Below are 26631 nucleotides of genomic sequence, written 5' to 3'. Positions count from 1 at the left end.
TAGATATATTGTAAAGTTTAGCTTTATTTATTCTATTTAAATCCTTATTATTGTCTGAATTTGTCAAGAAGTCAGAATAGACACAGTCCTAAAACATATATAAAATGTCATGATAATTATTTTATCATGTCTAGGGTATGCCAAACTTGCATAATTCATAATACAGCACTTGAAAAATAAGATGAATACTCTGAAATGTACCTATGTAATTTGGGATTGCTGTGTAATTTGGGATACTTCTTGATCATCAAATCTCTTAAAATATTCAATTATAGTGAATTTATTTACAAAACTATGTCTGCTGTATACCTGATACAACTATTTCTAAAGGGGCCAAATCCATGCCTTGGATACATCAAAGATTGTACATGATTTGGCTACACAAAAAGAAATTTCAGCTGATGCAAAATATAGCCAATTGGGTATAATACTGGAACTACCTTTCACTTACAACTTTGTTGGCTGCTAACTATTTTAGCAGGCACAATTTTAGAACGTAGTCCTGACTTCCTGAGAACCTGTTCCAGCTATTTGAGATCTTAAAAGGAAATTCTTTTAAAATATTCCTGCTTTCAACCCCTTTAGTTGGCCTAATGGACTACTAATGTTGCTTTCAAGGTAAGTAACAAGCTCTCTTGGGAGCAAACTCTCTTTAGTTTTAAAAAAAGCATCAAAGGTCCACATCTTAAACTAAGCCTTTTGCATTTTTTACAGAATGGTGTTATCATTTGACTGTATAACTTTCATATTAATTAATGTTTAAACTTTATAATTGAGTCCAGAGTCATCCTGTGAGTGAGATGGGCAGTTTTGAAATTTGGTATTTCAATATAAATAAATATATTAAGATTTTACAAATGATATTTCAGCTTCATAGCATTTAAATTGAAAATGAGTTTTCAAAACTCATTATGACCGAGCCTCTATCATATTATAATACTGGGATGTTTTGACAGGGTCTGTATTTATTTTCATCAGCTTAGACAACTACCGGTATAACCAAGAGAAACAGTATTGTTATGTATCCCAATCTCATAGAATCAAAACAGTTGAAAGGGTCATTTAAATTGTCAAGTCTAATTCTCTGCTTCATATAAGACTCCAGCATCCCTGGCACATGGTTAACTTTCTATTTGAATACACTTAATGAAAAGAATCTCTGCTCTCCCCTTAGTAATTCATTCAACTTCCACACTGCCCTAATAGAAAGATTTTTTTCTTAACATTCAGTCAGACACTTCTTGTAATTTGAATCCACCAATTACTGGCATAACATGAATAGGTTCTTACTTCTTCTCTGAAGTACTTGAAAAGGGCTACCTTATCCCTCATCAGTTTTCTCAAGATTGCACTTTTCCAATCTTTCCATGTCTTTTCATAAGACTTAACGTCTAATCCCCAATTATCCTTATTGTGTCTTTTTGAACCTATTCTAATATATCCAAATTCTTAAAGTGTAAGCTTAAGACTGGGTACAATAGCTAACTGTATTTTCTTCTCTTGAAGGATTTCAGATATTTAGAATCACATAACTACTTTCCAGCCTCATATGCATGCTAAGCAGTTTTATCTCAAAATTTCATTTTTTCCTTAAAAGTTACTTTTTGGATGTAATATGTAATTCAATCCCTGAAAAGCTGAAACTGTGTTTTTAATTTTATGTATAAAAGATTTTAATTTAAAACTTCTATTTAAACATACATTTATTTTCTTACCAGGACTAAGTGTATCATTATCCAGCATTCCTCCTTCACAAAAGCTTTCCAAATCTTCAGGTTTAACTTTACCCCATGGTACGTAGGTAACACCCAATTCTACATCCCAATACTGCTTATAGTCTGGCTTAATTCCTTTATTCAAAGCCCAAGCGATCTGAAAGAAAAAGAAAACATAACTTGTCAGACAAGAAGTTTTACTATTAAGGTAATAAATTATATTCATTCAGTTCAATATAATCATAATATCAGGTAGATAAAGAACTGGTTCAATCACAATTGAAGCTATGCAGAAGCCACATATATTTATTTCATATCCCCTACTGATTATAGTGGTTCAGCTGACTCAACTGCGGGTTATTTTCCTTAAAAATTTTTTTTAGTGATTTATAGTAATATGACATACAAAGTTGGGCTCTTATTCTCAAACTAAAGAGGGAAGTGAAATAGGAATAACGGCCACGTTTTGTTTTAAAATTATCAAATGCTCATTAAATTGTTTGAAGTGTGTTATACACCAGGGGTCCTCAACCCTCAGTCCGTGGACCAGTATCGGGCTGTGGCACGCCAGCAATTGGGCCGCACAAAGCCCCATCCATGAGATGCAGGCAGCACATAAAACCACGCCCCCTCCAGTCCATGGAAAAACCTCTCTCCACGGAACCAGTCCCCACTCTGATCTAGGATATAGAATTTCAGGCTTTGAGCTGAAGATGTCCTTTATCTAGCTATTTTCATTGCCAGGAAACACTAATGCAGAAGATATAATTGGCTCAGTACAGAAGGTGTAACTGATTAACTATAAACAGTTGAATTAGCCTTACAACTGACATTAAACTACAGGTAACTAGAGTATATTTTCCTACTTTTCAATCCTACAGCAATATAAATATGAAGAAACACAAGTGAACCCCATTAAGTGAATTTATTTTAGTACTTATTGGTGCTATCCAGTTTCTATGTTATAAACTTATAGGAACTGAATTACTGCTGTTCTTATAGCAAAATAAATAAACAAAACAATTTTTTTTGGGGGGGGATAGGAAAAATATCAACATAATACCTTTATAGATTTCTGATTCACTTTAAAATTACCACGACTCAGTTTCTGCAGAGCACGGTTTGCATCTTGTCTCTGTACCATTACAATATAAGCACATCCTCTTGGGGGTATCATCTATTTTCAGCAAAGAAATATTACATTAATTTACAATAATAATAATATATATTATTTAAAATATATTGTGACTTTTAAGTGTACTTAATATTATTAATAATAATGAAGCCAGTTTGATTTGCTGTAGTGATTAAGGCATCAGACTAAAAATCAAATAACCCTGAATTCTAGTCCTTCCTTAGGCATGAAGCCAACTTGGTGAGCTTGGGCCAGTCACTTTCTGTAAGCCCTAGGAAAAAGGCAATGGCAAGCCACTTTGAAAATCTTGCCAAGAAAATTGTAGAAACTTATCCAGTTAGTTGCCAGGAATCTAGATTGATTCAAAGGCACCAAATAATAAATGACTAAATTAAACTATAACTAAAGGCAAAAGTCAAGGAAATTAAATTCTAGAATACCTTTATAGATTTCTGAATCTGATCTGAATAAACTGAAAGTTATTTTTCATATTTTTGCTTTTATTAATGTACTAGTAATAATCATATGTCCCAGAAAAATCTAGTTTCAAATGAAATGTTAACTTGCTTTCTATTGCTGTTATTTTTTTTAGACTGTCACTTACATTTATAGATTCAATTAGACCAAACTCTTCTAAGAGACCTCCAACATCCTGCTGTGTTGTTCGTTTGTCCAGTTGTCCTACCCAAAGAGTTGTACTGCAAACTAAGAGAAAAATATATTTGAATTGACTTAAATATTAAAATGACTATTACTTCATATATATATAAATCCTTACTAAATCTCGATCACAAAACTTTTATAGCAGTTTTATTAAGTTATGATTAAACAGATAAAAATATAAAGTAAAACAGTAAAAAAAAGTAGAAATAGAAACAGAAAGAAAAAAATAATACCAATGGGAAAAAATGAAATGACTTCGCTGTTCATTACAATAAGTATAAACAATTTTAGTAGCTTATCCTGCTTAACTTTTTCTCTTAAAATACAACAAATGATCTATTCTTCCCATGTCCATCTCTTATCTATAAAGAAATTCTTAAAAGCCTCATTGCCTGATCAGCAAAAAAGTCCATTAAGGTTACCAGAGATAAAACCTATCTAATTTAACCTTGATCAAACAAAGCAATTTTATATTCCTTCCCTTTACTTTTAACAATCTTCATCTTTAGTTCCTCCATGTCTTTTGATTTCTTTTCATTTTTTATTGACTCTTTTTACAAAATTCTTCAAAGCTTTAACATATAGCTTTTGTAAATCCAATACAGGAAAATTATTCCTGTATTCCTTTAGTATATCCATTTTAATTATTAAGACATCAGCTGGTTTCTTTGTATGCCTAGTGCAGCACTTTTTCCCATATCCTTGTGGCCCCTTATTTTTAAATTCACTTTCAGATCAGTCTCAGTCTTGTTCAGTAAACCTTGTTCCTCTACCACAGCGGTTCTCAATCTGTGGGTCGGGACCCCATTTGGGGTCAAACGACCATTTCACGGGGGTCGCCAAACAACGCAGTCCGCCATTTTCCCCCTTTTCCTTAGTTGTGCTACTCCCTTTTATTCTATTGGCTTTTGAAAGCCAATAGGAATTGTCCAGGCTGTCTCTGCCCTGCTGAGCCCACCAAAAGTCCCAGTCTGCAAACGGTGCTGCAAGTTGTCTGCAGCGAAGGAGGTGGGAGGCCGGCGGGCGCAGAGAGAGTTGCTGGTGCGCGTGGGGCCCGGCCGGTGGTCGGCCTGCACCATCTCTACTGCTTGCCCGCTACGCCTTGGCTGGCGTAGGGGGCGGCACCACGCATGCGCGGCGCTCCCGGGCAGGGAAAGTCCTTGACTTACGACCAGTTGGGTAGTCCTCGACTTACGACCAGTTGGGTAGTCCTCGACTTACGACCGGTTGGGGTCGCAGCATTAAAAAGGTTGAGAACCACTGCTCTACCATAACATCTGAAGCTTTCCAAAAATAACACAGTTTTAGCTGTGTGTAGGAAATGTTTGCAGAAGGCCCTAGGTCTGAAAAGAAGGCAGCAAAATGGACCCAAAAAGGAGGCAGCAAATACAGCAAGGCACTTCTGCTTTGAGCATGGTGGCTGGGTGCAAAAGGCAAAATGTTGGGACAGAAAGCAGCTGGGCAAGCGTCATAATTCTGGGATTGGTTGAAGGGCAACCAAAAGGGCAGAGATGGGGGGGATGGGCAGGCGGAGGGAACTGAAGTACCCGTGGCTGTAAATGCAAGCAGGCTGCCAGGTTCCCAAATTTTGCTCATATGATTTCAGGGCCTCCGCAACAGCAACATTGTAATTTCAAATGGACCTGAATGAATGCTTGTAAATTGAAGACTATCTTTATCCACATGAGCTCTGGACAGCTGTTCCTCATGAGAACAGTCTCCCATGGGTTTGAGCATCAGGAGATAAAGGAATATCCATTATGCTTGCAGCTCTGGCAGAACCTTTTAAAGGACATTAGGTTCACTAACCTCACTTTTAATTTCAGAAATTACTTATTTGCTACCTTAAGGCTATCAAATGTCTTCAGAACAACAAGTCTGAAAAGCAACCTGTTGAATTTACCTTCATTCTAAACAAAAGAAAAATTAACAATACATTCAAACATTTAATGAATTAGACATAAGGGGCCCAAAGCTAAATAAGGTTTTGATTCAAGAAAGTTATAAGCAAATTAATGGTTGAGATAAATATGAAATACTGAGACTTGTACTATAAGAGTTTGGGAATAATTATATAGCCGTTCATAGGAACAAAATTATTTTGTCTATCCTAAGTGATGACATAGAGTGGTTCAGATGATTTCAGAAATTGGATTCCAGGTAGAAAAGGAAAAGTGAAAAAGGTGAAAACTTGCCTTTTGTTTTTAGTTAGTACTGGGATTTATAAAATCCTGCCAAACATTTTACACTTGAAATACTTCAGGAAATTATTGAAAAACGGTGAGAAATTAGCAGGTGCAATGTTAGTAAAGTTGTCTGCTTCTAAAGATATGCTATATCCAAAACATATTAACTACTGAATAAGAGAGATGAAACAAATTTGCCTGATATAGAAATATTAGAACCAGAAATACTGGATAATTTTTTTAAAAGGTGTAAATCACAAGACAGTGAAAGCAGCTAAAGTGAAAAGGACCGCATACTGCCGCATAGTTCCCAGAGACTGGTGAGGTCCCACAGATTGGGCCTCCTTCAGGTCCTGTCGGCCAGACAATGTCGGCTGGCGGGCCCTCGGGGAAGGGCCTTTTCTGTGGTGGCTCCGACCTGGTGGAATCAACTTCCCCCCGAGATTCAAACTACTTCCACCTTGCTGGCCTTTAAGAAAGCCATTAAAACTCTCCTGTTCCGGCAGGCCTGGGGTTGATGTCCCCGGGGGGGGGGCGGGATACGATTGGGACATGCTGTATGAATGAATGCACTTATTTTATTGTTATATTTATTGTTTTAATTTTGTACACCGCCCTGAGTCCCTAGGGATTGGGCGGCATATAAATTTTATTAATAAATAAAATAAACAAAACACAAGTGACAAGCCAAAAGAATACAGGATTAGCACTTTCTATTGAATATACAAAAGTTAGATAAAGCTTTGAAAATTAACATAAAAATATAAACCAAGAGAATCGCCTCGATAGTAACTATGTGATTTACAAAAGAGGATGCTAAAGCCTTGAAGAAGCCTTTGGTATGGGAGGCAGAAAAGATGGTTAGGAGTAAAAAAAAAAAAAAAAAAGGAGAAATATAAATATAAAATTGATTTGTTTGACCAAAGGAAAGATACATTTTGTACAGTCCTAATATACCTTCTTCTTTATGGAAAGAAGATATATTTGTTTGTAACCTTATAGAGGGTGAAAAGCTACTAAATTTGTTTATACTCATGTGTTGAAGATTGGAAGTCACTTCTTCAAGTATCTTTTTTTCTGTTCTTAGATCTTTCTTTGTACTTATTTATTTTCTCTCTCTCTCCCTCCCTCCCTCCCTCCCTCTCTATTTCCTTCTCTCTTTCCCTCTCTCCTTTTCTGTTTTGTTTTTTAATCAAAATTCTTAATAAAATTATTTTAAAAAATACTCACCACTAACAGTTTCTGGTTTGATTGGAGGAAGGCCTTTCACTCTGCGCTCTCGCTCTCTCTCCCTCTCACGTCTTTCCTGGGACCTTGACCTAGGAGAATGACGTCGCTTGTCCCGGGATCGAGAACGAGAACGACGATGGCGTGATCTTCGAGTTCGAGAACCAGATCGTGATCTTCTTCTCTTAGGTGATCTAGTATAAAAAGAAATGCATATAGTAATCTAGAGGGTTCACTGGGTCCTATTTTTTTCTGTTTGTACAACTAATATATCTCAGTCATTCACTGTGAATTTGCTTTAAATATGCCAAAGAGAAATGACATTTCAAAAATGACCCATTCTATGTGTACAGATGAATAGGGGAATAAAAAAAAATCTCATTTCATCCGGTTCTTTTAAGGAAATTCATCGATGCAGAAAATATTGACAAATAACTCAAAATTATTGTTCAAGAATGCTGGTAATTTTTCATCAGACTTCAAGAGAGCTGAAATTATCAAATAATGAAGTGTATAAATTGGAAATTCTTTAACAGCTATCTTTGTTTTTTTGATCCTTTCCTCACTTTAGTTTTTTACTCTCTTCTTTAATAGGCATTTATTAAAGAATAAACCTTTCATTACATTTTTTCCTTCTTCTTCTGTATTGTTCATATAACAGAAAGAATATTAATAATCACCATGATTAGTTTATTAATTTGTGTACGGGGTAGCAGAGAAAATCTATAATGCTTGACCACTGCTGATAAGGGCTGATAAGGGATTTAGCAATTTTATTTTTTTATATTACTATTGGTAGTCCGCATTTAACGATTGTTAAAGCAAAAGTTGCAATATATCCACGGTCATATGATCGCAATCTGAGTATTTGGCAACCTGTTTGCAATTATAACTGGTTGTCAAGCACCCCACATTCATGTGATCACCATCTGCAATCTTCTCTGACCGCTTACCCAGATAGTCAAAGGGAAAGCTGACAAGGAAAGTTGCAAACTGCTGCTGCCTGGCCAGACAACTCCCTGACATCTCTGCGGGCTGGCTAAAAGAGCTTTCTGATGAAATGTTTTAGAAGCTGAAATCCAAGCAAGCACAAAGCTAAACTTTTCCTGTCTCTCTCTGTGCCTACACAGCTGCAAGATGCTCGCAGGCATGAGAGCATTTTACCTCCGTGCATTTGCTTAACGACATATGAGCTCAATTAATGACTGCAACCAGAAATACTAGGATCAGTGAATGAAGCTATCACATGCCACTGTATCATTCAACAACTGAGATTTGTCACAGTTGTGGTAATTAAACAAAGATACCTCTATCATTTTTCCCCTCCCTTTTGGTTGCAATCTGTGTATAGTATGGATGAATATAACATGCCATTTTGTTGCTCATGGTTTTCTATATTAATAACATCAATGGCAATGTCCTTTGTAATTAAGAATTAGGATCTCCTGCTAAATGTAGACAAATCTTAAGTTTAAAAACATAGGAACCAAAAAACCTATAGGCAAAATATCAATTCTTTCTAGGAGATCATAAACACATCAAAAATTAATGGTGAGATTGTCATGGACTCAAATGGCTTTTGGATCAACAGCCATTCTCCATCTTTCTTGAATTCAGTCTCAGCTTATTTTATTTCACTCAGATCCTTCAAATTTCACACTGCCCAACCTGCCTTGGGCAGAGATGAACTAATGATATTGTACCCCAAATCACTGATGATCTCTCCCAGAAGCTTTATGTAGATGTTAAGATATTCATCTTAAACTCTTATTATTTATTATGCCTGATCCAGTTATCATTGCTGCTTTTTGAGGCTCTAAGTGGCTAGAGTTTTGGAGAAATTACCTGTGGATCCTAAGCCAGTAACTCTTTTTAGCTGAAGAAACTTTATGAAATTGATCCTATTTATGTAACTTTTAAAGTGAGTAATTGGAATGTCCTGTCCTAATACACCTATGGAAGCTTAAAGTAATTTTCTATTACTTTAAAATGAAATTCATGATACAAAAAGTTTTATTTCCTGTGAGTTGACAGCTCAGAAAATGCTCATTACAATCTTGCTGTTGGAGATATATCTCAAAAGATGGAATACTAACTCTTATGGTATGGCTTTACTTAATCGTGGTCAGTAGTATGACTCTAGATCAATTATTGTATGTTAAGGATACCTAGGTTCTTCTTAGCTGTACTTTTTTTATAAACTGTCAAAATAACAGAAATTGTTTGGGGAAAGGATAGAATTCGGAAAGAGAAATCTATATCTAATTGACAATAATAGGTTTAGTCTTTTTTTAAAAAAAAGAAAAAAGATGACTTTCAAGCAATAAAATGAAATTTTTAGAGGTTATTTCTTGTAACAACCTCTATTCATTTTTATTGTTAGGCTCATACATTTTGTGGTTTTATATGCTTAATGCTGTCCTATGCATTTGCATTTTTAGTACTACTTTCCACAATTGTTTTTACAAATTATTTAAAAATTACTCTCCCTTCCATTTAAACCTGGGTTATAAATACTAAAAGCCCAGCCTTCTGCAGTATATCAACTATGTCCATTCACTTATTTAAATATTATTAATTACAAAGCATTCCTACCTTGATGCTGATCTAGATCTTGACTTTCTGTTCTCATGCCTTTTTCCTTCCTGAGTTGGATGCTGATCCACTTCCAGTTCCTTAAACAATCAGCAAGCATTTATGATCACTGGTACTCTTTTCTGATCAGTATCAACTTTAAAACTAGAGTTACTGTTTGAATTACAGAAGTTTTCATGTCTGTTCCTCTAATTATGTTAAATATACAAACACACACACACACATAACAAACCTAAAATGTAATAATGTTAGAGTTACAAAGCTACATATGATTTATATTAAAAATATTTTAGTAATACAATTAATACATGGGGAGTAAGTTCCATTGAGCTCCTTGGATAGGATTATGAACTTAATGGCAAATAAAAATTACTAGAAAGTTATCAACAAATATTTTCTCATAAATATTGTAATACAGGGGTCACCAATCTTTTTGGGTTGGAGGGCTGGTGGGAAAGGGAGGGGCAGACACCTTTACGCGCGCAGGCACACACACCCAAATGTAGATACGCGTGTGTACACATGAACAGGGCCATGAGCATGCGCACTCCGTAGATGGAGTTGCTAGCACCGACGCAAGGGTCGTGGCGAGGCTACCACCGGCACAAGAGTGACACCAAGGGTCGTGCCAAGGCTAACACTGGCATGAGGGGGGTTAAGCGTGCACAGACATGCGCACACACTGGCCAACCACTTATGTGGCCCAGTGGCCAAGAGGCCATGGCTCGGTAGTGGGCCGTGGCCCATATGTTGGGGACCTCTGCTCTAATAGCTGAATAAAATAAAAGCTTGACATTGATGGTCCTTATACAGTATAATTTGAATACATTTGTATAATTATACCTGAAATAATTGTAATTTCTAATTTACCTGATCTTTGTAACACATTTTTCAATTTATTTTATTTTACTTCACAAGTTTTACAAAAAATATACAAAAAATAAGCAGAAGAAAAATACACAAAAGACATCAATAAACAATAACAAGCTAAATAAAGAAAAAGAAAAAAATATAGTCTGAAACTGTTTTTTTTTTCCTTTGTAGTTATAAACATGTTGCCTGGCCAATTATGCAAGATGGAATTGTATATTCAATACACTGAAAATAACATTGGCACAAAGAGATTTCTGCTCTCACTCCTATCAACCAATGTTGTACAAGTGTGTAAGATACGTGTAGTCATTCTGATTTTTTCTTAGTACTTTATAACCAGAATAAAATTGCTTACTATTTCTCTTCCATCTTAGTTTACTGGTAAACCAGAATTCATTGAAGATCTATCAATGTATGATTGAAACACATACAAATTTAAAAGAATGGGCTTCCATTCTAGATCTTCAGAATTTGCAAGCAGTTTGATTGTCAGAGGGAAGGTCATCCTCTTTTTTACATTCTTCTGTAATTTCAAATCACCACATTGAATACTATTTAATTCCTCAACTTTAAAATCTAAAATATGTAACTTGCACCAAAAATCTCATTTGAAAAATCAATGCATGTAATTTAAAATTAGTAACTGAAATATACTATAAGCGAATTTGGTAAGCAGTACAGTAGCATTTTCTTGAAACAATATATAGCATTAAGCCTAAAATATTGGGTATGAATAGCTCTTTACCTGTTGATGTGCTTTCTGTAAATGTGATTCACTTTGTGCTGGAAAAGAAGACTGGAAAGGCTGCTGCACCTGAGGTGAAGACTGTATAACCTGTTGAGTTATAGGAGTAAACTGCGGTGTAGGCAGAAGTCCATAGCTAGGCATCTGTCCATTTGGAGGGAGGGGGATCTTGCACAAGAAGAATGCACAAGTAAGCAATAGAAGAATGACATGTAAGCATTATCTGAATAGCGTTTCACAGAAAGCAAATGCTCTCAATTTTGAAAAAATAAGAATTAATCTAATGGAAATGTTTCCATTACCTGGTGAAGCATTGCATCCTGTTGCATTCCCAGCATTCTCTGCTGAAACTGATCTATATTTGGAAGCTGAGGATAAACTGGTGGTTGTAAGCCTTCACCTGGAAATCCACTAAGGTATAAAAAAAAATTCAACAGGATTTCAATAATGCAATATTTTGTATAGCTGGTTCAAAACAACATCAATGTTCTCTTCCTATGAGAACAGTTTTCAATTGACTCCATATTCCCCGGTCCATTTTAACTATAATTTCCATTTTGCTTTTTTGCATCTGTCATTTTTTTGGTCAAAATTAAGATTTCAGTTAAAAGAGTATAAAGAGTATAAATATTCAACTGGAACTGAACAATTTTTCAACAAATTGATAATTACATACCAAAACATTATAGTATAAAGTATTAATCATAAATTCCAAAAAGTAATGCAAATCACCTATGAATTTTAGATTTCTATATTATCCCCTTGATGTTAAAATCTGTTTACGATTGTCAAAACAAAACAAAATAAAACATACAATGTTGGTTGAGAGAGTGAAGGAGAAGGTGTGGCCTCTTCTTTTTTTGTATCTTCTACTGCTTCTGGTTCATCATCATAGTCAAAGCGATCCAACAGCTTCTGAAACATATTACATTGAGCCAATTCTATGTTCTTCCATAAATAATAGAGCAGTAAACTAAACATGTTACTGATGATATAAGTTTTTGTAAGTATTTTCCAAATGTATGATTAAGGAAGCAGCCTCTATCCTTAAACTATACCTTGGTTGGCCCCATAAAACCCAGTTGTACTACAGTCTTTTTTCCTTGCGTCCTCAACCTTAGAAATGGTCCATTAATATTAGAAGAGCAAAGTTGAAATAAATAGTTTAGTTGAAATTGGAAATCCAATTAAGTATTACTACTTGTTTAAAATCTAACCTAGCCATCAAAGCCAGAACTAGCTTTAATTCTCTTTTCTACTTTTTCCAGACATTTCAACAATTTTAAGAACAGCAATGTTATCTAGGCCAAGGGTCAGATAAAGTACTAATCAGAGCTAAATAATGGCTTGTATCACCTCAAAGAGTCAGTATAAATTGCTTATCTGCATCATGACTGCTACATGTACACCCGAAATTAATTCAATTAATGCAATAAGACTCACTTAAAAAAAAAAAGAAAGAACCACAGGACTATATTATTTCAGAAAGAGCAACATATAGCCAGACACTCTAAAAAGCTGTAAGACTCCCTAGATATCCCAACATTATGGTTTACCAAAAGACAAGAAATGGAAAATGGAATTTTTGCATGCAGATGAAAGGAGGGAATGCAAGGAGATGCCTTCAGGCTTGTTCTGACAGCACTAAACTACATTTTGACATGGATTTCTCCTGAAACAAGATATTTGGGTAATTCCTTTTCAAGTAGAAGAAAAATACTACCTTATCAAAAGATGTTTTTTGTTCTGGTATTTGGAAATCATGCTTTTGTTCTGATGGTTGTGTTGTCGTGGTCTGCAGCTGAGCTGTGATAGCTTGAACCTGAGCCATTACATTATTATCTATTACTGGAGACTGAGGTTTAGGAGGTTGCTGAAAAGTCTGGAGAATCTGTTGGAGCTATCAGATTAAAATTGCAACTGTTAATATAATTTAAGGATAGGGACAGTAGAGACATTGTTTAGGCACTAAAATTTGGAGCACTCCCAAGGTGAATAGAACTAATGCAGTATTCTCTCCTGCCTGAGAATTACAATCTCCTAAAAGAGGCAATAGAAGAACGGGACGACAGAGAATGAGATGGCTGGATGGAGTCACTGAAGCAGTAGGTGTGAACTTAAATGGACTCCAGAAGATGGTAGAGGACAGGAAGACCTGGAGGAACGTTGTCCATGGGGTTGTGATGGGTCGGACACGACTTCGCAGTTAACAACAATAACAGTTCTCCTTTGCTTCTCATTACTGGGAACTGTCTCTTATGTAGAAACCAGAGAGGGCTATTTGGCTACCCAAAATTATGGAATGTAGTCCTCAGGAGATCCAACAGGTACTACCCTTGGTTTTATTTCATTTAACACTTGGCTTTTTATCTACACTTTTATTTGAAAATGAATTAAAGCTTTTTTCAATGTGAACTATATATATTGTCACATATTTTATTTCTTAAATTGTTTATTGGTTGAATTTCTCTCTGAGATCTATGAATAATCAGCAAGCCCAAAATAACTGAATAAAATGAACAATATTTCAACTACTTTTTACCACTAGACATGGATTTTACATACTATAAGTAAAAGATAGCTGCTCTTGTGACTATGCATCTACCTTGCAGATTACAACATGGTGTAAAAGTTAGAATAGGCAGCTACAATGTAAACACTGCAACATACCATAATTGCTTTTAGAGGAATGCAATGGCAGTGGGAATGGACTGCTGTTGGGAAAATGAAAAATACAGTTTCCTACATGTGTTAGGACATTTGATATTCTCCTCAGAGAGCAAGCATCGGTAAACTGCATGACTAAACATTTTTTACTCATATGCTCATACAGCAGAAAACCAAATTTTACTTTTTATCAATGTAATTCACAAGTTTCTATGGTAATTTTCAACATATATTACTGAAGACATAGTTTGCCTTAGATAATATTTTCTTAACAAAGTACTTTTTTAAAAAAAAAAATCCCTTGCTTACCTGCTGTCCTTGTGTTGTTTGAAATAACTGAGCAACAGCAGCAAATGCATCAGAACTGGGCACCTGTGCCACAGCAGGTACTGAATTAGCACCAACCTGTGGTGGCTCAGATGGAATTGTAGCAGGTTGTGGTGAACCTATAGAATATATTTCAATATTTAAATTTTAAATACAATTTAAGATTTTGAAATGCGTGTGTGTGTGTGTGTGTGTGTGTGTGTGTGTGTGTGTGTGTGTATGTAGGTCTTTGATTGTTCGGGTTTTCTCCCGCGTAAAATTGGAAGTGTCTTGGCGACGTTTCAACGAAGTCCCATTCGTCATCTTCAGGCTGATGTTTTCAGCTTCGTGCTTCGAGGAGCTATGTGTGGTCTTAGCTGTTTCTTCCTTTTAACTGCCAGTGGGGGTATGAACTGATTGGGTGGGAGCTTGGCTGTGTTCTGATTGGGTGGAGGTGTGTTCTGATTGGTTAGGGCTTGGCTGTGCTCTGATTGGCTGGGGGGTTGGCTGTGCTCTGATTGGCTGGAGGGTTGGCTGTGCTCTGATTGGCTGGGGGAGTGTTCTGTTTGGTTGTGCTCAGGTTAGTCTGAGTTGCAGGGGGGTTTAAGATTTTGGGCTGCCTTGCTATTTTTTGGCTTCGCGTTCGTGGTCGTGCCTCATCTTCATGGAAGGTGTCAGTTTGCTTCATGTATGGATTGGAGGGGTTTAAAGTGGCTAATGATGCAGCTGTGGTCTGGCTTCTGGTTTGTGGTCGTGCCTCGTCATCGGTGTGGCTTTGGGTTTGTTTTTTGCGTGGATGTGTGGTGGTGACATCCTGTGTGGTTTTTGTGAGTGTGGGTCTGGTATCATTTTTTGTGTTAGGGAGTCGTTTGTCAATAAGGGCGGGTTTCCAAATGGCTGGTAGGCGGGAGGTATCATCTCGCTTGTTCATGCTGTGTGGGCGTTTTTCTATCTCGATGGCTTCTCTGATTATTGCTATTGCTCTGATTATTGCTATTTTTTGGCGAAGCCAAAAAATAGCAAGGCAGCCCAAAATCTTAACCCCCCTGCAACTCAGACTAACCTGAGCACAACCAAACAGAACACTCCCCCAGCCAATCAGAGCACAGCCAACCCTCCAGCCAATCAGAGCACAGCCAACCCCCCAGCCAATCAGAGCACAGCCAGCCCCTAACCAATCAGAACACACCTCCACCCAATCAGAACACAGCCAAGCTCCCACCCAATCAGTTCATACCCCCACTGGCAGTTAAAAGGAAGAAACAGCTAAGACCACACATTGCTCCTCGAAGCACGAAGCTGAAAACATCAGCCTGAAGATGACGAATGGGACTTCGTCGAAACGTCGCCAAGACACTTGTGTGTGTGTGTGTGTGTGTGTGTATGTACACACACACACACACACACACCACTTTATATTTCAATGTTATTCTAAAGTAATCAAATTCTAGATCTTCTATGGTATAATCCAAAAGTAGTTTTGACCTCCTGCAGCAAGATTCTTTAAATTGGATTGAATATGTCCTCTATATATGTCTCACAACCATGAAGAGGTTCTGCATTTTCCCAATACAATCTGTATTCTATTTAAAGATCATACAATGTATAAGGCTCACATCATAACACAAGAGTAATCATGGCAGATGGCAGTGACAAGATTGGTTTTTTTAAAAAAAATGTAGCAAAAGCTAGGTTAGATGGAACAATTATTATGATTGGTACTACTGGATTATATATCTTTCCTTCTATTTAGTAGCTGTTTGTTATTTTAAAAAAACACAAAATTGCTGTTTGAATCATTTATTGTGACATTCAACTTCACCCACATTTTCATAAAATTCTCCTAGGCATAATATTTAAACCAAAATAATTTTCATCAAGAAAATATCTTTCATATCCATCAGGGCAATTTATTTCTACTATTTATTTTCAGGCAAATTTATTTAGAACGCAGGAGTTAATAATATTGAAGAAAAATCAAAGAAAAGGAATATAAAAAAACCTATCTGGACAGGTCTTGAAAAACACCAAGCATACGAATACTCTTCAGAGAACTCTTGATCTTTCATATATTCACTCACATCATCAGAATAAAATATGCATTCCTTTATAAGGAGTACTTAATCAACAACTTTATTTCAGTTCATCATACACAGATTATAACAAAATAAGACTTCAAATAATGCTATAATATTTAAACTCAGGAAACTGCCTTTTATTGAGTCAGACCACTGGTTTTCCTAAGTTATATATTAAGAGTTCTCCAGGATTCCAGGCAGTTTTTACTTGAATATATTTAAGGACTGAAGCTGAGATCGTTTGGATATAATCAAGGTGATCCTAATTCCTACCTTCATTATTGGTGGCATCTTCTGTCACTGAGGTTGCACTGCTAGCTCCTGCTGCCATGTCCAGAAGTGGCTGAATTATTTCTATTTTGAACACACCATTTTTCTGCCATAAGTTGAGGACACGAACTATCTTACTCTGTTCAACAAGAAATTATGTCAGTACACTTTTAAAAAACAGTTTAATATTTTTTAAACACTATACAGAAAGTATTTTCCTGCATACTTAACTTTCATGTACCATGAAACTAGGAACACGTTTTGAGCTTATGTATTTACTTATTATTTAGAAATTTTATATTGCCACCTACTCGCACATGGTGACTCAAGGCAGCTTACACAGATATAAAAACACCATATAAAATAAATAAAATAATAAAAATAATAAAATAATAACCCCCCCACCCACACCCACCCAAGCGACTTCCTTTCCATTATTCAATAAATGTAGGATATTCCAATCTGAGTATTTTTTATTCTGAGAAAGAACTAATTGATTGAACCGGAATACAATATCAGTCTCCCATTAGAAAAGAAAAGGGAAAGTATCATTTAGTCTTTACATATGAAAAAAAGATTAGGAGAGGACGAACTATCTAAAAGCATGAGTTATAGTAATTAGGTACAGAGACATGAAATCCAACCCAAACTCCAACATGTCCCAGAGCCTTATTTGGAATGTGGTATTCTAACCTTGGGAATATCTATTTTGCAGAACATTTAGAAATCAGATTTTTTTTTAACTATGTACAAGCTCCATGACAGATGAAGGAATCCATACACACACACACCCAAATGATCACTCGGGCATGTTATCACTAGAACTTTGCCTCTTTTTTTTTATTAAAAGTTTTTTATTTTTTCGATGTAAGCATTATAAATACAATACAATTTTGAAATAAGATAAATTCGTAACCATTGGTACTACCTCCCCACTCCCCCCAGGCTGCGTCCACCCTCTCTTAAAACATTCCCTACTTCCCTCCTCTTTCTCACCTCCCATCCTACTCTCTTCCCCTCCCCCTCTCCTCTCACTACCCTACTTCCTCTCTACACTTTCTCATCTCTCATCCCTATCAAACCCATGAACGCAGCATAAGGGGAGTGCCCAGGCCGCACCCCTATAAGCAACCATTATCTATTTTACACTTGCCCCCCCACATTTCCTCCCTCCCTCCCTCCCACCCCCAACCCCCCTCCCTTCACTTCCCAGAGCAGAATACAGGGTTAATAATAAGAAAATTTATAATAATAAGAAAAAAGAAAAGAAGAAAAGAAAGAAAAAAAAGAAAAAAGAAAATATCATACTTAACCTTTAACTCCAATAACCTATAAGACAATTCTCTATAATATTTACTATAATATTCATTCATAAAATAAATAAAACTTTTTAGTTCCATACTTTTTCTGAATATAATCTATCCATCTTCTCCATACAATAATATATCTTTCTTGTGTATGATCCTTTAAATAAGCAGAAATTTTTACCATTTCTGCAAAACTAGATACTTTAAATACCCATTCTTCTAAAGTAGGCAAAGAATCTTTCTTCCAGTATAAACCTATTAATAACCTTGCAGCAGTTAATAAATTCAACATCAAAATAGTTTCTTTATCATTTAAATCCACAAAAATACCCAACAAAAATAGTTGAGGAGTGAACTTTATCTTCCTTCTAAAAATCTTTTGAATGTTCCACCAAATCATAATCCAAAATGCCTTTACCTTTTTACAATTCCACCAAATATGAAAATATGTCGCATCTTTATTGCCACATCTCCAACATTTGGGCTGTATATTAGGATACATACAAGATAATTTTTTAGGATCTAAATGCCATCTATAAAACATTTTGTAAAAATTTTCTCTCAAATTTTGAGCTTGTGTAAATTTAACATTTCTAGTCCAAATTGTCTCCCATAAATCCAATGAAATCGGTTCCTGTATATTTTGAGCCCATTTAATCATACAGTCTTTAACCAATTCTGTTTCCGAGTCTAACTCTAGTAAAACATTATAAATTCTTTTTATATGGGCCTGACTCTGATTTTTAATCTGAATAACCAATTGCTTGTCTTCTAATGTTATTCCCTCTTTCTTATCTACAGTCCATCTATCCACTATTTGTAAATATTGAAACCATGACTGTAGAATATTTTCCTGCCTTAATACATCTAGGGATTTCAAGTGCCAATTTGAACCAGACCAAATTAACAGTTCTTTATACGAAATTTTATCAAAATTTGTCCCCTTAGAAGTTCCCTCAATTGCATGTCTGGGAATCCCCCAGATAGGTATTTTATAATTTAATCTGTAATAATACTTTTTCCAAACACGAAGTAGGGCATTCCTCAAAATATGTGATTTAAAAGTCAGATCAACTTTCTTATTAAAAATCAGATATGCATGTCAAGTTAAGGCGGCTGCATCATAATATAATTTCAAATTAGGTTCCTTAAGTCCTCCTCTTTCTCGAGCATCCTGTAAAATCTTAAACTTAACCCTTGGTTTCTTTCCGGCCCATATAAAATTGTTAATGCCCTTTTGCCATTCATCCAAATTTGCCTCTTTTTTTAAAATAGGTATCATCTGAAACAAAAAAAGGAACTTTGGTAGAACATTCATTTTTACCGCTGAGATTCTCCCCAACAATGACAATTGCAATTTTTTCCAGTCTTTTAAGTCCTTTTGTACTTTTACCCATAATGGTTCATAATTATTCTTATACAATTTTCCATTTGAAGCAGTTAAATATATTCCCAAATATGCTAGAACTTTGCCTCTTGATCAAGGGTTCCAGATTTTTTTTAAAAAAACTTACAAATTATACAGGCTGAGAACTACTGAAAAATCCTGTTTTTTTTTTTTTTTTTATTGAAATTTTTCAAAAGTTTTACAAATAAAAATCCACCCCCCCCTCCCCAACCACCCCACCCCCCCCCGACTTCCCAGAACTGAATATAGGATTATTTAACAAATATTTTAAAAATAACATTTGCAATTTATAAAATAATTAATAATAATAATAAAAATCACAGTAATAATATATATAGAAATAATATACATAACATAAACTTTAAAATGAATAATATATACTAAAAAAGAAAAAAAATAAAAAATAAAAAGAGAAGAGAGAGAGAGAAAGAAGAAAGAAGAAAGTAGACGAAAAATAAAGCATATATATATATAAAAAAAAAAAATATATGAATAATAATACATTAAAAATGTATATATATAAAAAAGAAAAAGAAGAAAGAAAGAAAGAAAAAACAATCATTACAAATTATAAAAAGGCTAAATAATATTTTTCCATATCCAAATTATGTTGTATAAAATTTATCCATTTTTCCCATACCGCAAAAAATTTTTCTTGAGATTGCTCCTTTAAGAAAGCCGAAATCTTTGCCATTTCTGCCAAATACGAAACTTTATGAAACCATTCTTGTAAAGTAGGCAAAGATTCCTTCTTCCAATATTGTCCTATTAACAACCTAGCGGCTGTAATCAAATTTAACATCAATATAACCTCCTTAGCATCACAGTCAATAACAATACCTAGTAAAAATAATTGCGGAGTAAATTTTACCCTTCTTTTAAAAATTCTTTGAATATTCCACCATATCTTAATCCAAAAAGCTTTTATATGCTTACACGTCCACCAAATATGGTAATAGGTAGCATCCAAATATCCACATCTCCAGCATTTCGGCTGTAGATTAGGGTACATAATGGACATTTTCTTTGGGTCAAGGTGCCATCTATAAAACATCTTATAAAAATTCTCTCTTAAATTTTGCGCTTGTGTGAATTTAACATTTCTTATCCAAATAAGTTCCCAAGTATCCATTGAAATCGTTTCACCAATATTCTGTGCCCATTTAATCATACAATCTTTAACTAGTTCAAGTTCTGAATCTAATTCCACTAAAACCCCATAAACTCTCTTAATATGGGTTGGCCTTTGATCTCTTACTTGTTTTAAAAAAATTCCATCTTCTCTAAGCCAGCCCATTTTACAATCCATCTTCCATCTATCCACTATTTGTCTATATTGGAACCATGAATAAGTTAAGTTTTCATGTGTTAATTCTTCCAAAGATTTTAACTGCCAGTCTTGGCCATCCCATCTTAATAACTGTACGTAAGAGACCTTGTCCATATTTACCCCTTTCCTTATACCTTCTATGGCATGCCGAGGTATAGCCCATAATGGTATTTTGAAGTCACTTTTATAATACTTTCTCCACACTCTTAGCAAAGAGTTTCTTATAATATGAGACTTAAAAACCCAATCCACTTTTTTATTAAATATTAAATAGGCATGCCATCCAAAAAATAGGTCCCAGCCTTCCAAATGAAGTATTTCTGTATTTGTTAAATTCACCCAATCGCTAATCAATGTCAATACTACAGCATCATAATACAATTTCATATTTGGTACCTTGAGTCCACCTCTCTCACGAAAATCTTGCATTATTTTAAGTTTCACCCTTGGTTTTTTCCCTGCCCAAACAAATTTATTAATACCTTTTTGCCATTCATCTAAATTACGTTCGTTCTTTAAGATAGGTAACATTTGGAACAAAAAAATAAACTTTGGCAGGACATTCATTTTAATAACTGCAATTCTGCCCATAAGGGATAACTGTAAATTATTCCAGTTTTTTAAATCCTTCTGTACCTCCATCCACAGCTTTTCATAATTATTTTTATACAATTTTACATTAGAAGCAGATAATGTAACCCCCAAATATTTTACCTTATCAACAATTTCAAAGTCTGTTAAGTTAACTAGAGCCTGTTTATCACCATTAGTCATGTTTTTAGCTAATATTTTGGTCTTATTATTATTAATTTTAAAGCCAGAAACACGTCCATATTGTTGAATCAATTGTAATAATTTCACCACCGAAGAAACAGGTTGAGACAAAGTAACAACCAAGTCATCTGCAAAGGCTCTTAATTTATATTCTTTTTTATTAATTTCTATTCCTTTTATTTCTTGAGACTCCCGAATTTTAATCAACAAAATTTCCAGTGTTAAAACAAACAATAACGGAGACAACGGGCATCCCTGTCTTGTTCCTTTTTCTATTACAAAAGCCTCTGACAAACCCCCATTTACAATAATTTGAGCAGTCTGTTTTTGATATATATTGGATAATACTTGTAATATATTTTGTCCAAAATTCATCTCCTTGATTAAACACAGCATAAACTGCCAATTCACTTGATCAAAGGCTTTTTCAGCATCCAAAAATATCAAGCCTGCAGAGACTTGGTTATTCTTTTCTAAATACTCTAATAAATTAATAATTTGTCTAACGTTATTCTTCATATACCTTCCAGTTATAAAACCCGATTGATCCCTATGTATAAACTGCTGCAAGATCCCCATAAGCCTGTTAGCTAAAATTTTTGCAAAAATTTTATAATCCACATTTAAAAGAGATATAGGCCTATAATTTTTAGGCAAAGTAAGATCTTGACTATCTTTTGGAATCAATGATATAAATGCATTACGCCAGGATGGAGGGATCTCTAACCCCTGTAATAAATTATTAAACAGTTCACACAACGGTTGGATCATCTCTTCTACTAAAGCTTTATAATAAATAGATGTCAACCCATCCGTACCCGGCGCTTTGCCCAATTTCAATTGTTTAATAGCTGTAACAATTTCTTCCTTAGTAATTAAACCGTTAATCTTTTTTTCCTGATCTTCTGTTAATTTAGGAAAGTTGACTTTGCCTAAATAATTATTTATATCTGTAATTTGAATATTGGTACCCTTATATAATTTTTGATAGTATTCTAAAAAAGATTTCTTAATCAATTCTTTCTGATAAACCAATTTACCATTATAATTTATTTTATCTATATTCCTCTGTTTCTGTTTTTTTCTTAACTGATAAGCCAACCATCTCCCTGGTTTATTAGCATTACAAAATGTATTTTGTTTCATAAATAGCAAATTAGTTGCAGCTTGATCAGCCATCAGCATGTTAAATTAACAGCATGAAAAATCCTGTTCTAAATCATTGATCATATCAAGCTTTATGGTAGTATTATTTCAAATAGGATAACTTCCAAATTCCAGGATTATCTAACATTAGAAAGTAGGCTTATGCAGCAATACGGATCTAAAGAGTAAAGTTGATACAGAATATAAACAGGTGCTCATACAGCAATTGTTAACAATTGCTCAAAGCTTATCTTATAGTAACCAATAATTGTGGTATGTGCGTCCCTACAATTCCCAAGTCACTTTGCAATCCCATTGAAAAGTTCTTCCAGTCTTAAAGTAATGAGGAAAAAGTGCCTCACAAAACTGAAAGCAAAGTAAGAGCAACATCCAACTTAAAGCCCTTATTCAGAGTCCTATTTAACAATCACTGGGTCTCTATCCTAGAAAAATGCTCATGTACAGGTTATAAATTAATTTCAAGCGAAATTAAACACCTTCACTTGTAACAAAGCTAAAACCAACAACTATACCTTATCTTCTGATGGACAGAGATATAAATACTGGAATGTGGCAGTTATATTCTTACAGAATCTTGGCCCAAAAACATCCTTGTCTGTTCCAAATTGATGTCGAGATTGGCGAACAATGGAGTCAATAACATACAGTCCAGGAACTTTATATTCAGGCTTACACTAAAAAAAGAAAACGTATCACCATTTCTAAATGCACAATTGAAGTTTAACATACTAACATTAATTACTAAATGCTTATAAGCCTGTTGGATAACAATTTCAGGTTTGGCCAACAAATATTCCTTTCTTTTGCTTGAGCTATTCTAGCACAGGGGTGTCAAACTCAATTTCATTGAGGGCCACATCAGCACTGCGGTTGCCCTCAGGGGGCCGGGTGGGTGTAGCCTACTGGGTGGGTGTAGATGGAGTGGGTGAGGTCTACTGGGTGGGTGTGGCCACCTCTACTTCGTTCGCGTCAAGGGTGCCTGTGGGAGCCTGGGCAGGAGTGGGATAGATCTGAGGGTCTCTGGCAGGAGGAGGTGGGACCAGGGCAAGTGCCAAGACATGGTCCACTGGAGGGGCCTCACTGTTCCTCTCAGGCCATGCAGGGGGGGGGGGCTTATGGAGCTAAAACTGAATGCGTTTCAGCATAGATGGCCACCACAAAATTGTACATTGGTTCCCAGCTGGCCTGAGCCAGGGCCAAGGCAGAGGGGGCCATTCCCTGTTTCCAGGATGGCTTCGCAGGCCACACGAAACCACTTTGCAGGCCGCATCTGGCCCCCGGGCCTTGTGTTTGACATGTCTGTTCTAGCATATTTAAGGGTTTCAGAATGATGCCCAAGATCATGTTTCTTATCTTTCCAGTACTTTCTCCTTTCTAGTGCCTGGCTCACATTCTCAGAACTAAAGTTTCCTCTTTTGTTTTTCACTACCTGCTGTCTCTTTTCTCCATGAATAATGTGGTGCTTTGATACACCTACTTTCTGGGGAACCAATATCACTGGTTCTTTGCAATGGGCTATTATTCTGTATCTGAGTTTCTATCTTGGAGACTATAGGATCATCAATGATGGAATTTTATACAAAACATAAAAGTCACATATGACCAGTTATCCATCTCTTAAAGTTTTCAGCTTAATTTCAAATATTTTCCCACTCTACCTCTTATTCAAATACTTTGCCCTCTTCTCTATTATTTTCCTTGATATGGATAGAGTCTATTTATTTTATATTAAATTTCTATGCCACCTATCTCCCCTACAAGGTGACTCTGGGCAGCTTACAAATGATAGAAACAAGTGAAAAATAGTTAAAAGGTTAAAAGGAACTGACATTAAAATATTATTAAAAACCGCTAAAACCACACCTAAAGATGGAGGTGAGCAGAATGTTCCCACTGATGGAATCAGGATACATGCATTTACTTTAGCAGTTTTTCCATCCACCCAAACAGAACGCTGTCAGGATGAAGATCAAACTATTCTATTTCAGACCTGATCAGAGTTGTTAAGGGAACAGGTTTAATCTCACTCTACACTGCCAGCCTTCAGGACACCTAGGAAGCAAAATAATTCCAAAATCTGTTCAATATTCTTTCTCAGATGTTAAATGTGACAAAATGTTTATAGGAAGAAAACTGCCGACTCTTTACAATTTATTTTGAGTTATGTAATTACACTTACCTTTTTAATAAACTTCTCTACAATTTGGACTACATGTTTGTAAAGCTGAAAGGAAGAATTAAATGTGTTTATTTGGTGTGAAATCTTTCATTCCATAAAACATAGAAAAATACCATTTTATTTCTACAGGTATAAATTGCAGAGCACAACAATTAATTAAAAGCAAGATGGAACCTTTTAGTAAATGTAACAGAACTTTTTAAACATCAGTTCAATTCTTTTGAACAATTCTTTTAAATTAAATTTTTAAAAGAGCTCTACACATACCATGAAGAGTACATATTAGGAAGATGAATCCAAATATTCTTCAAGGTTCGCAAAATAATGAAAATGGACACAAACTCTTGCTTTGTTTGTAAAAAAACATAATAAAACTCTACAAATCTTGTATTTTGCTATGATAGGTCAACTTTGCCTATGACAGATGAAATATTATTTATTAAGTTACCTTAATAGCTTTAATGGCAGCTTTAGTAATGAGAATCATCTTTGCACGAGAAATTGGAGGCTTCATCTCCATCAATGAGAAGAGCTAAAAAAGAAGAAATGTAGAAAAATTAAAAATGCAATATTTCTAGATAAATGTATTATTTACTACACTATGTAATCATTATAAAATTATAAAATTATAAAATTATACTTATGAAACTATTTATTCTGATTTGGAACCTTAATATCTTAAAAATGATAAGACTGTTTTCTACTTTTTATGAAAATGAAACTTTATTACTTTATAATACTTTATATTACTACTCCATTATAAATAATTATTTAACTCATTAGTATAAAAGCATGTTCTATTTTAGAAATCTATGAAAATCAATTATATGGTCAAGAAAGTAAAGCAAAACTGCAAAGGAGTGATTTTCAAGTTCCTCCTCAATATTAGCAGATAAAATGAGGGAAAAGAAGGACACCTAGAAACTGCCTATACTCCCTTGCACCTACTAAAAATAAAAAATTTAAGAACCGGACAAAATATAAAGTATGTAGAATCTCATTTAACATTTTAAATGGACAAGACCAGTTATGGCGAACCTTTTAGAGACCGAGTGCCCAAACTGCAACCCAAAACCCACATATGCATCATGGGGTGCCGGGTGGGTATGGCCCATTGGATGGGTGTGGCTGCAGGGGTAATGGCAGACTGGGTGGGACTAAAAAATTCAATCAATCAATTCCAACTTTGAGAGATCTTTTTTTTTTTCCCGAGAAGTTGAAATTCACTGATTGATTGAACCTTTTTTTTTTTTTTGCACATGACGGCAGAGGCCTAAAGTGAAAAGATTTTATAAAACCCAGCTGAAGGCCTAGGACTGGGGCGACGGTGTGCATGCCCACAGAGAGGGCTCTAAGTGCCACCTCTGGCACCCATGCCATAGGTTTGCCACCACTGGACAAGACATTTAGAATCTCTAGTTTCTCTTAAAAGTAACTACATACTCTAACTACTACTATATAACAGTTACAGAATTGGCTAAGATGACCTTGTACCATCTTCAAAGATATACTGGTGCCATATACTGTTTCTTATTAAAAATTTAGCTGGTGTTGACACTGATATGCATCAAGGGTCTTCCCAAGAAGCTAAGATGTCATACTGTATCGGATTAGTATATGTGTGAACCAAGTAGATGGAAATTTTGTCAATGTACAAATTGTCTATGTGCCATCCAAGATTTTTTTGGTATGACACCCAGTAAGTGGATAACCACTGGTACCACAATGGCTGGTTTATGCCATAATCTTTCAACTTCAGTTTTCAGATCTTGGTATTTGGTGATCTTTTCCAATGCTCTGTCTTATATTCTACTATTCCCTGGTATTGCCACATCAATTATTCATAATTATCCAATTATTTTTCTTTTCAATAAGAGTTAAATCTAATGTGTTATTAGCCAAAACCTTTTGTATTCAGAAATATTTTAACCTGGTCATTTTCAACTACTTTTTCAACTATATTTTTCCACCATTTTTTCATTACTGGCACACAGCAATTTTTATAA

General features: G+C 35.1%; 1 protein-coding gene across 6 annotated transcripts in view; it reads right to left on the bottom strand.

Annotated features, from left to right (window-relative positions):
* Positions 1-26631, bottom strand: part of LOC120319737 (SR-related and CTD-associated factor 4-like) — a 79674-nt gene that overhangs the window by 18853 nt on the left and 34190 nt on the right. For 3 of the 6 annotated variants that reach the window (XM_039368880.1, XM_039368877.1, XM_039368882.1), the window contains exons 2-15: positions 25074-25157; positions 24626-24670; positions 22959-23120; positions 16464-16599; positions 14116-14252; positions 12863-13039; positions 11954-12054; positions 11442-11550; positions 11140-11307; positions 9522-9601; positions 6930-7120; positions 3455-3555; positions 2779-2892; positions 1716-1872 (exon numbers count right to left, since the gene is read on the bottom strand). In XM_039368880.1, the coding sequence (XP_039224814.1) occupies positions 1716-1872; positions 2779-2892; positions 3455-3555; positions 6930-7120; positions 9522-9601; positions 11140-11307; positions 11442-11550; positions 11954-12054; positions 12863-13039; positions 14116-14252; positions 16464-16599; positions 22959-23120; positions 24626-24670; positions 25074-25157 (1762 nt within the window). The remainder of the gene's footprint in view (positions 1-1715; positions 1873-2778; positions 2893-3454; positions 3556-6929; positions 7121-9521; positions 9602-11139; positions 11308-11441; positions 11551-11953; positions 12055-12862; positions 13040-14115; positions 14253-16463; positions 16600-22958; positions 23121-24625; positions 24671-25073; positions 25158-26631) is intronic. The other 3 variants (XM_039368879.1, XM_039368881.1, XM_039368878.1) reach the window with 3 other exon arrangements.

Source organism: Crotalus tigris, unplaced genomic scaffold, assembly GCF_016545835.1.
Source record: "Crotalus tigris isolate CLP2741 ecotype Arizona unplaced genomic scaffold, ASM1654583v1 scf7180000020943.996319, whole genome shotgun sequence".
NCBI lineage: Eukaryota > Metazoa > Chordata > Lepidosauria > Squamata > Viperidae > Crotalus > Crotalus tigris.
Note: the sequence above shows the minus strand (reverse complement) of the source record. Positions and strands in the feature narration are given on the sequence as shown.